Raw genomic sequence first — 12,450 nt, forward strand, 5'->3', positions numbered from 1 at the left:
TAGTTTGGCTACTATAAACATCATTGTTGATAATGCTGCTAAAAACACTGGGGTGGGGCACCTGGGTGGCTCAGTGGGTTGAGCTGTTGCCTTTGGCTTAGCTCATGATCTCAGGGGTCCTGGGATCGAGTTCCGCATCGGGCTCTCTGCTCGGCAGGGAGCCTGCTCCCCCCACTGCCTGCCTCCCCACCTGCTTGTGATCTCTCCCTCTGTCAAATAAATAAAATCTTAAAAGCAAAAACAACACTGGGGTACATGTACTCTCTGAATCTGTATTTTTCTATCTTTTGGGTTATTACCTGGTAGAGCAATTGCTGGGTGGTAGGGTAGTTCTATTTTTAACTTACTGAGGAACCTCCATACTGTTTTCCAGAGTGGCTGCACCATTTGCATTCCCACCAACATTTCAAGAGGCCTTCGCTTTCTCCACATCCTCACCAACACCTGTTATTTCTTGTGTTGTTAATTTTAGCCATTCTGACTGGTGTCAGGTGATATCTCCTCATGGTTTTGATTTGCATTTCCCTGATGATGAGTGATGTTGGGCATCTTTCACATGTCTCTTAGCCATTTTTACGCTTTTTTTGAAAAATGTCTATTTTTTAAAATATATTTATTTATTTATTTGACAGAGAGAGATCACAAGCAGGCAGAGAGGCAGGCAGAGAGAGAGGAGGAAGCAGGCTCCTTGTTAAGCAGAGAGCCTGATGCGGGGCTTGATCCCAAGACCCTGAGATAATGACCTGAGCCGAAGGCAGAGGGTTTAACCCACTGAGCCACCCAGGCACCCCCCAAAATATCTATTTTTGACTTCTATTTTTTAACTGGATTATTTGGTTATGGAGTGTCAAGTTTGGTAAGTTCTTTAAAGACTTTGGATTCTAGGGCGCCTGGGTGGCTCAGTGGGTTAAGCCGCTGCCTTCGGCTCAGGTCATGATCTCAGGATCCTGGGATCGAGTCCCGCGTCGGGCTCTCTGCTCAGCAGGGAGCCTGCTTCCCTCTCTCTCTCTCTCTGCCTGCCTCTCCATCCACTTGTGATTTCTCTCTGTCAAATAAATAAATAAAATCTTTAAAAAAAAAAAAAGACTTTGGATTCTAACCCTTTATCAGATGTCATTTGCAAATTTCTTCTCCCATTCTGTAGGCTGCCTTTTAGTTTTGTTGATTGTGTCCTTCACTGTGCAGTAACTTTTTATCTTGATGAAATCCCAATAGTTCATTCTGGCTTTCGTTTCCCTTACTTCCGGCAAGAAGTTGCTCCAACCAAGATCAAAGAGGTTGCTGCCTGGGGGCACCTGGGTGGCTCGGTGGGTTAAAGCCTCCTGGGATCGAGTCCCACATCGGGTTCTCTGATCAGCGGGGATCCTGCTTCTCCACCCCCCTCCTCTCTGCCTGCCTCTCTGCCTACTTGTGATCTCTGTCTATCAAATAAATAAATAAAAATCTTAAAAAAAAAAAAGAAAAAAAAAAAGAGGTTGTTGCTTGTGTTCCCCTCTAGGATATTGATGGTTTCCTGTCTCACATTAGGTCTTTCAACCATTTAAATATTTTTTTTGTATCTGGTGAAAGACAGTTGTCCAGTTTCATTCTTCTGTATTTTGCTGTCCAATTTTCCCAACAGCATTTACTGAAGAGACTATCTTCTCTTCTTTTTTTAAGATTTTGTTTATTTATTTGACAGAGATCACAAGTAGGCAGAGAGGCAGACAGAGAGAGGAGGAAGCAGGCTCCCTGTTGAGCAGATAGCCCAATGCAGGGCTCAATTTCAGGACCCTGAGATCATGACCCGAGGTGAAGGCAGAGGCTTAACCCACGGAGCCACCCAGGGGCCCTGAGACTGTTTTTTTTTCCACTAGATATTCCTTCCCACTTTATTGAAGATAAGTTAACCATATAGTCATGGGTCCATTCCTAGGTATTCTGTTCCATTGATCTACATGTCTGTTTTTGTGCCACTAACCATAGTGTCTTGACTACAGCTTTGTAGTACAGCTTGAAGTCCTGAATTTTAATGCCTCCAGCTTTGCTGTTCTTTTTCAGGACTGTTTTTGCTACATGGGGCCTTTTGTGGTTCCATACAAATTTTAGGATTGTTTGTTCCAGCTCTGTGAAAAATGCTCACGGTGTTTTGATAGGAACTGCATTAAATGTACGACTGCTTTGGGTAGTATAGATATTTTAACAATGTTTGTTCTTTTAGTCCATGAGCATGGAATGTTTTTCCACTTCTTTCTGTCCTCTTAAATTTTATTCATCAGTTTTCTATAGTTTTTAGAATATAGATCTTTTACCTCTTTGATTAGGTTTATTTTTTGGTATCCTAATGGCTCTGGTGCTAGCCATTGCAATTTTAGAACATCGCCCAAAAAGTAGCCATGTATCACTGGCAGTCACTCCCCATCCCACCAATACCCACCCTGCAGCCCTAGATAATAACTAATCTACTTTCAGTCTCTATGGATTTGCCCATTTTGGACCTTATATATATACACACACAGACTCATACAATATTATGATTCCAACTTCTTTCACACAGTACGTTTCAAGTTTCATCTGGGTTTCTATATGTATTTTTTTTTATGACTGAATACTTTTCCATTCTGTGGGTACACCATATTTTGTTTACACATTTAGTGATGGACAGTTGGGTTGTTTTCTTTGTAACCTTTTGGCTGTTAGGAATGATGATGATCGTTCATGTACATATAAAGAATTTTTTTTTTTGGTCAGCTAATTTATCCATAAGGTAGTTCGAAAGAAATAGAGAGACTTGCACCAGCTCACTTAACTAGGCAACAAAACAGGAAGACTATCCTGGCCTACACCTTCTTGCTCAGTAACTTTTCTCTAGGCTCCACTGAGAACACTAAAGTTCACCTCTATGATATTTTTCATATTTAAGACATAAGTCCAGATCCCTTTAACTTCTGGATACTCTTCTCTGAAATTTCTCCAATTCCCTTCTTTCTTGATATAACTTCCTATATCCTTCCATATAAGCCAAAACTGCTTATAGTTTTCATGATACATATTTTTATGTAATCAAAAATAAAGTTGGACTAACCATATTACTGAACCAACAGAAAACAAGTACAAATCATACAAAAACATTTGCAGTTGTCAAATTCGTTAAAATCTAGTGATGACTTACCTTTATTTTACAAGCATGACTGGAAGACTCCAATTTTAAGTACTTTTTGTAGAAAATAATTTTGTGCTCACTAAAAAGAAAATAAAATTTAAGTTACTTTTAATTCTATTATTTTAAATAGTTACATTTAAAAATGAGTTGTTCCAAAAGAATACATAAAGAAACAGCAGAATCAAAAAATTCAGAAAACAAAGGGATGGTTGCCAAAGGGATGGGCAAAATGGATAAAGGCCAGTGAGAGATACAGGCTTCGCGATAAAGAATGAATAGGTAGGGGCGCCTGGGTGGCTCAGTGGGTTAAGCCGCTGCCTTCGGCTCAGATCATGATCTCAGGGTCCTGGGATGGAGTCCCGCATCGGGCTCTCTGCTCAGCAGGGAGCCTGCTTCCTCCTCTCTCCCTCTCTGCCTGCGTCTCTGCCTACTTGTGATCTCTCTCTGTCAAATAAAATCTTTAAAAAAAAAAAAAAAAAAAGAATGAATAGGTAGTAGGAATAAAAAAGGTTCAGTATAGGAAACTTCGTCAATGACACTGTAATAGCCTTGTATGGTAACAGAGGATACTCAAATAGCATGATCTCACGGAGACTGTACTGATGCTGTATGGTAACAGATGGTAGTTAGACCTGAACACCTTATGGCCCATAAAGGTGTTGAATCACTACGTTATACACCTGAACTAACGTAATGTTGCATGTCAACTGTACTCAAATAAGGAAAAATTGTTTCTGAGCCATTCCTTAAATCCTGGGATTGAATCGGGGTAGAATCTTTGCATCAGAACCTGGAGAAAAATCACGCTGTAGCAGGCTGAACTGTGTGTAGGTCGCAGACTGGTGAGGCACAGTCTTGGCCTGGGCACCACTTGTAATGGGCTTCCTTTCAGAAAAATGTGTTCACTTCCAGACTAACTGCCAAACTGCCTCTGAAAACAGGCCACCGCGTGTTCAGGGAGAACGGCTAGAAGGGGGAGTAAGGAAGGACAGACGGCCTGGAGTCCGCACAGTGCACCCGGTCTGCGAACCGGTCGGCTCCACGCAGCCCCCTGCCTCACTGGGCCGGAAGCCTCCACCCCGAGCGCCGTGGGCGAGGGACTCGGACCGTCTCCGGGACGCTCAGGGGAGACTCCCACTGCTCCGGGACCGGCCCGCGCCAGGCCACCCGCCCACAGCACCGCAGCTCGGAGAGCCCCGCGCTCACAGACCTGTCGCCCGGGTCGCCGCACACGGCCTTGCCCCGGCTGGTGCCGCAGTACTCCTCTCCCACGTACACCTCCATGTTCCGGGCCGAACTCAGAAGGCCGACGGCCACGACCTCCTCGCCCCCGCCGGGCTCGCAGCTCAGGTGAAGGAAGCAGGGCTGCTCCCCGGGGCCGCTCGGGCCGCTCTTCAAAACCACCGGCTCGCGGCTGAAAGGAAACGCGTCCCGCGCGCTCCTCAGTCGGCCCGTCCGAACCCCGCTCGCGACCCTCTGGCCGGGCCGCGGGTCCTCCCGACCCACTTCGTCGACACGGAGGGCCCCGCGCCTGCCCAAGCACCGCCAAGCACCGCCCGACGCTCGGCACAGATTCGCCGCCCACCGCGTCCTCCGTCGCCGCCGCCACCCCCCGCACTCCCTTCTCCCGACGGGGAACGTCCCCGGGCCCCTGCGGCGCGCACCGCAGCGGGAGGCGGGAGGCCCCGAGAGGCCCCGCCTATCTTCTCCCTCGGGAAGCGGACGGACTCTCGCCGGCCACACGTGCTAGCGCCGACGCGGGGGGACGCGAGGCCTCGGCCGGTGCGTTTGCGCCGGGGAGGGGGAGGCGGGGGCCGGTGCCGACCCCGCGGAGGTGCGGGGGCCGGGCCGCCAGCCCCGCGCCCGGCACTCACGCCCCCGGCCGCCGCTCCCGGCCCAGACCGGCCGCCCGCTCCGCTCCCGGATCCCGGGCCCACACCCGCTCCCCGCACGGCCCCCGCCTGCCCTCCCGGCCCCCCGAGGAGCGCGACCGTCCCGCAGCGGCGGCCCCAGTCCCCGCCGGCCCGGCGCACCCCGCGGCAGGCGGCGTCAGCGGTTCCTCCCGGTCCAAGTCCCGGGCGCCGAGGTCAGCCCGGGTGAGACGGAGGCTGTGGGCCAGGACTCCGCGGGCCGCATCCCAGGAAGAGGCCAGCATCGGGCGGCGGATCAGTCCCGCGTCCTCGGCCGGGGTCTCCATTCAGCCTCCCCCAGCCCAGGCCGAATCCGGAACCTCTCTTTCAGGGCTTGCGTTTCCGCCAGGACAGAAGGGAGGCGAAGAAGGAGAGCGACTTCCGGCTCGGCTGGCTTCAAACCTAAGACCGGCCGCTCCTCGCCCAGTGGGGAAGAAAACCAGGTGCCGGAGACACGCATGCGCGCGCCGGTCGGCTTCGGCCACGCGCTTCCAAACCTGCGCGGTGGAAGAACTCGAGGGCGGAGCATGCGCCCCTACGGCTCCCGGGCCTAGGGCTGGAAGTGTGCGCAGGCGCGGCGTGGGCGCGGGGGAACCGGACGGTTTTTGCACGTGGGCTCGCGGACATGGCAGGCCGGGGCTGTGGGCGACGGTTGCCGGGCGGCCCGGGAGGGTCAGTCTAATGAGGAGAGTCAGTGGTCAGGTAGGAGTGGTGCGGTGGCCGCACGCGCCGCGTTGGGCCTGCTGCGGACCGTCGGTCTGTCGGCGGTGGACGCCGCTGCCTTCCTGCCCACAGCAGCGGAGCGGGCGGCGGGTGTGTTAGGGTCGAGAAGACCTCAACCTAGGGAGGCGCAGAGGAACGACACCAAGGCAGCTCTTTCTGCAACAGCACGGGCTTTATTGTTCCAGCATGCTGGGGCTCTGCAACATACCCGAAGATCAGGCAGAGGCTGAGAGCCCCATCCAAGGGAGTATGGGGTTTTTATATCGTTTTTAGACAAAGGCTTGGTACAAAGCCACAATCACAGTGACCTCTTTACACAGTTACAGTTCCTGGTATGCTCTGCACAGTTTACATTTTTCAGTTAGCCACGTCTTATCGTCCCGGTGTAGCTGGGAGGCTGTGAAGCCAGGACAAGGCAGTTCTCTTCTTTGTTAACCACAAGCATAATTCAAGGACATCTCTTAAGCAGGGACCGGGCTCAGGATGTGGGGCCTCGGGGGAATGGAGGGGAACACAAGGGGAAGGCCATGCTCCTGATTCTCAGGGTTCAACCCGCAAAGCAGCAGAGCAGTTACAGAAAAGCAAGTTAGAAGCGCCACACAATTTAACTCTTTCAGCTCTGGATCTCTTCAGGTGGGTGGTTTCGGGCCTCAGGCGGAGGTTTGCACAGCGTCCCGGACTCGTAGGGTAGTTTCGGCGCTGGCGGGACGTGGCCGAGTCCGTGAAGCGCTGGCGTGAGGCCCAAACGCCAACGGGGCTGACCTCGCGTCCAGTGGCCTCAGCGCTGGAGGGGAGGAAAGAGTGGGGTCGGCTTCTCAGCGCTCTGGTGGAGGAGCCTCTGAGCTGGAACTTGAAGGACCTTTAACGTTTGGGTCCCGAAAAGTGGAGCAGATGGAACTTCCTAGTTGCCCCTCGGGGTATAGGAAGGTAACTGGTGCCTCCCCACCACCTCCACCCAGTCCCCATCCTGGAAAGGCTTGTGCAGATGAGTTTTTCATCTTTTGAAATAAAAAAGGGAATTAGATCACAGATAATTTCCAGAGTCCCTAAATGTAAAGGTCCTAGGACGTTTACGAAGATTTCCAGTACTCCAGATTCGTTTTAGGTCATCTCCGTCAGTATTTCCATTCTATATATCCTGCTTCCTGTGGTCATAAATGTCCATTAGTGTTAACAATTTGGGGAGTCCTAAGGAAAATACACTTTTCTTCAAAAACACCTACCTTCAATTAAAGGAAAGAGATCAATGTTACCAGCTGGATTTTGACTTCCTTAAATAGGCTGAATGACCAGGAGTCAAAAAACTAAAGACTGTGGTTTACCCTTCTCTCACTCCCATGCATTCAATAAATCAACAGGTCTTGGTTCTCTTTCTTTCTCATTCTTCTTCATCTATGGGTCTTTTGTTTACAAGCACTAGCTTTCATCTGAACAATTCCTGGAGTTTCTTTACTGTCATAAGCCTTCATTCTCATAACCTCCATTCCATCCTCTGCACTGCCCTCTTTTTCTTCTGGTGCTTGATGTCATCGTCACCTTTACTGCTTAGCATGACTTACAAAGCCCTTTGTACTGTGACTCTTGCCTGCCTCTTCCCACACACTGCCTCCCTGCCACACGCACACATACTTTCCCCTCCAGGTGGAATGCCCCTTTTGCGGGTATGTAGGGAATATCCTGTTTATTATTCAAAACCAGGTGATAGTCCCTTTCCTATAGGATTAAGCTAATTCCTCTGTACTATACTTGCCCTTTTTAAGTATGTCAAGAAAAACCAGAGCTGGATGGTAAAAAAAAAAACCATTTTATTCAGAACTACGACATTGAGAGAAAGAGGTTCATAAATAGAAAGAGGCTCCATTCTGAATATAGTGTTGGCAAGTAGGAATTTATGCCCAAGGAACAGGTGGGGAGTCTGGTGGAAAATTACTTAGAGAAATCATCATGGGTTAGGCAAGTTCTGGCTAAGCCAGCCTGACAGAATTTTTGATGATGAGATGCCAGGATGATCACACAGCACCTGGGGGATGATGGAGGATGAGGAATCTGGAGTGTACTCCCCATCAAGGTGGTTATAGGAACTTAAATCCTTAAAAGGATTAACTTGTTCAAAACTTGCACATTCCTTGGGCGCCTGGGTGGCTCAGTGGGTTAAGCCGCTGCCTTTGGCTCAGGTCATGATCTCAGGGTCCTGGGATCGAGTCCGCATCGGGCTCTCTGCTCAGCAGGGAGCCTGCTTCCTCCTCTCTCTCTGCCTTCCTCTCTGCCTACTTGTGATCTCTCTCTGTCGAATAAATAAATAAAATCTTAAAAAAAAAAAAAACTTGCACATTCCCAAAAAAAGACTTGCAGTTGCCCAGCTCCTGAAAATATCCTCTCAGCTGTTAGAATATCCTGCTTGATAAAACTGCCTTTTAACTAGAAAGACAGTTAAAGATGGGGTCCCACCATCTCTAGGTCATGCTAAACAATACGATTTATGATGAAGGGTCACATTCTATTAGATTGACTTCTGAAAGGGTTGAAAACCGAATAACGTCAGCACACGGGTTCTCTCTGCCTACATGACTGACCCCCAAAGACTCTGAGATCATGACCTTAGTCAAAATCGAGTTGGATGCTTAACTGACTGAGCCACCCGGGTGGCCCTGTAGAGTTTTATTAGGGGATAGTGTTCTTTGCTTTAAAAAAGAACCCCATGCTATTGTTATAGGCTTTTCTTGCTTCCCAAGGCTGCCCACCATCACTGCCCAAGAGTCTTAGTAAAGAGAATAATTTAAAAATAAAATTAAGGGAAGAGATTTCTTTAAAATACAAATAGAGATATTAGGGATAATGTAGGTACGAATCACATAACTGTTTTGTTGCCGTGTGTGCCTTACAACAGATTCTTAAACACTTTCATTTTAAGACCCCTTTATTCCCTTAAATTACTGAAAACTGCAAAGAGGTTTTGTATGTTTTATCTTCATAATTTAAAAAAATTAACTTGTTCTGCTTGAATCTACAGTGATGTATACTGATGGGAATGAATCCAGTAAAAAGTAGACTGAAGAAGTAACCAGCATGAGTAATATGGGATCTGTGGAAGAGTCCACGCCAGCTTCAGAATACCTGACTTAAATTGAACTTTTGTAAATTGCCTGTTGCATGGGACTGTTTGATCCTACTTTCTTGGGGATGCAGCAGTGACTTCTGGGTGAACCATCTCTTCTTTTGGTAAATTTATAAGGAAGGAAAGTAGCATGCAAGCTAAATGAACCATAAGATGTATATTGCTATTCTTTGTTTTTGTGACACTTGCACGTTCTGAATAAGTAACATATCAAAAATTCTACAGAATATGCTGATAACTCATTTTTGAATACTCCTCTGAAAAGTATTCATCTTCATGCAAAATCACAGAATTTTGAGATATGTTAATGTTCCTCCAGGGATAGGTTATAATACTGGATTTCAGGATAAGGGAAAACTATAAAATCCTTATACCAGTTTTACTTCGGATAGCTGTCCTTTTATATATGATATAACATGAACAGCCAAGGTAAATTTTCTTAATTGATAGTTAAATTTATCTCCAAATGCTATGCAGTCATTGTACTTTTCTCACTTTCCTCAAACTATGAGTTTTTTTTAACTGCAGAAGATGTCTTTACATGTGGATACCCAGCATTTAACACAGTATCTGGTACACAAGTACCAAACATTGAGTAATTTTCACAGTGTTAAAATATAGCTCATTTATTAGACTGTTGAGTTTGTTTTAAACATCTTTTTAACTATTTAAAACATAGAGCAATCGTAGGAAGTAAGGAAATAGTGAGAAAGCTCATTGGAATTTTCTTCCAGGGGAGTTGTTCTGAAAGCTTAAGAAACCATGAAGGACAGTGACATCTGTTCCTTCCTTGTTACTATGAATCGGATGTTGCCCCAGATCCTCCTTTATCTTAGCAGAACTGCTTTTTGTACCTGTGGTCTTTCCTCAACCACTTTGGTGGTTCTTAGAGTTAATGAGATTAATGATTATTCTGGTCTCAGTGCCCACTCTCAGTGCAGTAGATCATTTACACGCTTTCACATACCACATTTACTCACCTCACCATACCCGGGGCAGAGTGGTCTTGGAGAAATCAGAAAAACACTACATATTGTAAGAATAGTTGCAGATCTGGTAACATTTCAGTATGTGGCTCACATTTTAGGTTACCTTTGTTAAGTTTTTAAAAAACTCAATAGGAAGTTAAGATTGGTGATGTGAAGATGATCCAACTGGAAATGATATTGATAGTATAGAAAAGGAGCCAGTAAGCTCGCAAGTTTTACAGCGGCCTGAAATTTACAGGAGTTTTTGAAATGGGTATGAATAGATACCTCGCTGGAGAGCAAAGAAAGTTCTTTTTCACAGGCCTTTGAGGAGTTGGCAGCTGAGGGGACAAGCACTTACTAAATGTCTACTGGGTTATGGAATAACATGTCTTAGTTAATCTCGTAATGGGAAGTGAGAGTGTGCAGAGGTTGTGAATGTCAGGTTTGCAATGCCATGTTTGGGTTAAGGTAAAGCAGGTCAAGGTACTTTTTTTTTTTTTAAGATTTATTTATTTATTTGAGAGGGGAGGGGCTGAGGGAGAGAGAGTCTTCACACTCCCCACTGAGCAACTCGCCTGATGGAGCTCAATTCCACAACCCTGAGAGCATGACCTGAGCCAAAATCAAGAGTTCTGACACTTGATAGACGAAGTAACCCATGCGCCCCAGGTCAAGGTATTTTTAAAAGTTGGACTAGAAAGGGGTTCCAGAAGGCTTAGCTCTAGGAATTAGTAAAGAAAAAAGAAATTGGCAAAAGAGGTGAGGAGTGAGGTTTTACTCTCATAAATGTGATTAAGGAAATCAGGGCTTTGTCAAGCTAGATTGTTAGCGTTTCTGTTGGCAACTAAAGAACTTGAGTGCTGAGTTGGCAGGAAACAGTGTTAACCAGAGGACCCCTGCTTCTGAAGATACTGGGGATTGTCAGAAGGTGGAATCTCAGAGTTTCTAAGCGCCCCTCTGCAGTTATACAGATCAGGAGACTGAAACCCAGAGGAGTCACACATAGCTCTTTAAGTTCACTTGCTCTCAGATTAATATCGTTCCCCTTAAGGACAGGCAGCTGACTCAGAATGAACTGAAAGCTCTCGTGAGAAGAAACAAAGCTTCCAACATGGGACAATTAGCTGAGGCAAAAATTGAAATTGGGTGCTGAGCACTTCCTACAATCTATGTGGTAGTCGGTCCCAGCAAAGGTCCCGGGCAATGCCCAGGGTTCTGAGGGCCAGAACTGATGGACTAGAACTAGGAAGGGGAGGCATGTCATGCAGTCTCACCCCGGGTTCAAAGCAGACTGACTGCTCCAGCATGAAGGTTACTGACCAACCTCCTTGCTTCTGAGGATCAGAAGGTAGGGAATGAGGACAATCAAGGCTGCACTTAGAGTGCCATGTGACAACCAATCTAAGCGTGATTTAAATCAAGTTTAACATCGTAAATAGGAGGGATCTGTCCCCTTCAAATTATGTTTGTATGTGAGGTAAAATGGGCCACAAATGTCTCTTGAGGATGGGATTGCTTTTTGGTCCCGTCTGTTGCCCCCTGTAACTACTGCAATGACACCAACGATCAGATCAGTCTAAATGTAGGTACTAGATCTACCAGCAATGAAAGTTTGGGTCCTTTCCCTCCCCAAAGTTCTTAGTATGCTCAGCTTTTTCCTTAAACCAGCTGAGGTGGGAGGGAACGGAGGTGGAGGTCAGTAAGCAAGGCTCTTGAAGTTCTAAATAGCTCTCTGCTCAGGCTCAATAAATGAACTGGACTTCTGCCCAAAGTACTAGATCTTCATTGCTAAAGCCATTTGAGCTTTGGGCACTCTGACTCAGCAGCCACCCCCATACTCACTCTCCCCTGGGGACCTTGGGCTTGCTGCCCCACTGGCACAACATTCCTTTCTCGTTCTTGCACTGGACCGATGACCAAATCCTGAAATGACTATGTTTACCCCAGGGCTCACCTTCAAGAAAAAATGTATGTGTACATCCTCTGTAGTCAAACTATCAGATTTAACATTGCATTATTGATTGTATTGCCCCCCCTTTATTGATTCTAACCTCCTCTGCACACATTTTGAACACACCACTTTGTGACTAAGAAGTAATCCCCTTTAAAATAAAGTGATAGTTAGAATCCGAATTCAGCTTCTCTACATCCCAACTCCATACAAGAACTTTCTACCGCCCCACAGCCTAGTACATCTCCTTGAACACTAGAATACCTACGGTCCTCTGCATGAATACACTGGAACGGAGGACTGGGGATGTTCCTGTCCTGTCTCCACCTCCTCACACTAGCCGCCAACTCCGGGCGCGGTAGCCAGTGTTTCCCCTGCCCTGCACCTGTCGCATTTAGGAGGGTCAGTGGAGCGCGGACGAGGGACTGTCGACTCCGCCTTCCATTCTAACAGCACTTGACCTTTCAAAGACCGCTGGGGGAAGACGCTCAGAGTCTCTTCCGGGATTTTCCAAGCACCTCGCCTTAATGAACCCGAGGTGCAATTCTCGATGGCTCGCAAGTTTCCAGCAGGGAGGATAAATCTGACCACTTAAGTCCAACTCTCTGACCCTTCGGGTAACGTCCAGGAGTCAGGAA

At 47.2% G+C, this 12,450-nt stretch overlaps 1 protein-coding gene across 5 annotated transcripts in view; it reads right to left on the reverse strand.

Annotated features, from left to right (window-relative positions):
* LOC309860500 (ATPase PAAT-like) overlaps nt 1–12,208 on the reverse strand; it is a 34,363-nt gene extending 22,155 nt beyond the window's left edge. For all 5 annotated transcript variants that reach the window (XM_082722714.1, XM_082722711.1, XM_082722713.1 and 2 more), the window contains exons 1-4: nt 12,077–12,208; nt 5,176–6,998; nt 4,353–4,556; nt 3,152–3,221 (exon numbers count right to left, since the gene is read on the reverse strand). In XM_082722714.1, the coding sequence (XP_082578840.1) occupies nt 3,152–3,221; nt 4,353–4,556; nt 5,176–5,339 (438 nt within the window). In that variant the 5' untranslated portion in view covers nt 5,340–6,998; nt 12,077–12,208. The remainder of the gene's footprint in view (nt 1–3,151; nt 3,222–4,352; nt 4,557–5,175; nt 6,999–12,076) is intronic.
* Between the last annotated feature and the right edge of the window lie 242 nt (nt 12,209–12,450).

The sequence above is a fragment of the Mustela nivalis genome, assembly GCF_964662115.1.
Source record: "Mustela nivalis genome assembly, chromosome: 2".
Lineage (NCBI taxonomy): Eukaryota > Metazoa > Chordata > Mammalia > Carnivora > Mustelidae > Mustela > Mustela nivalis.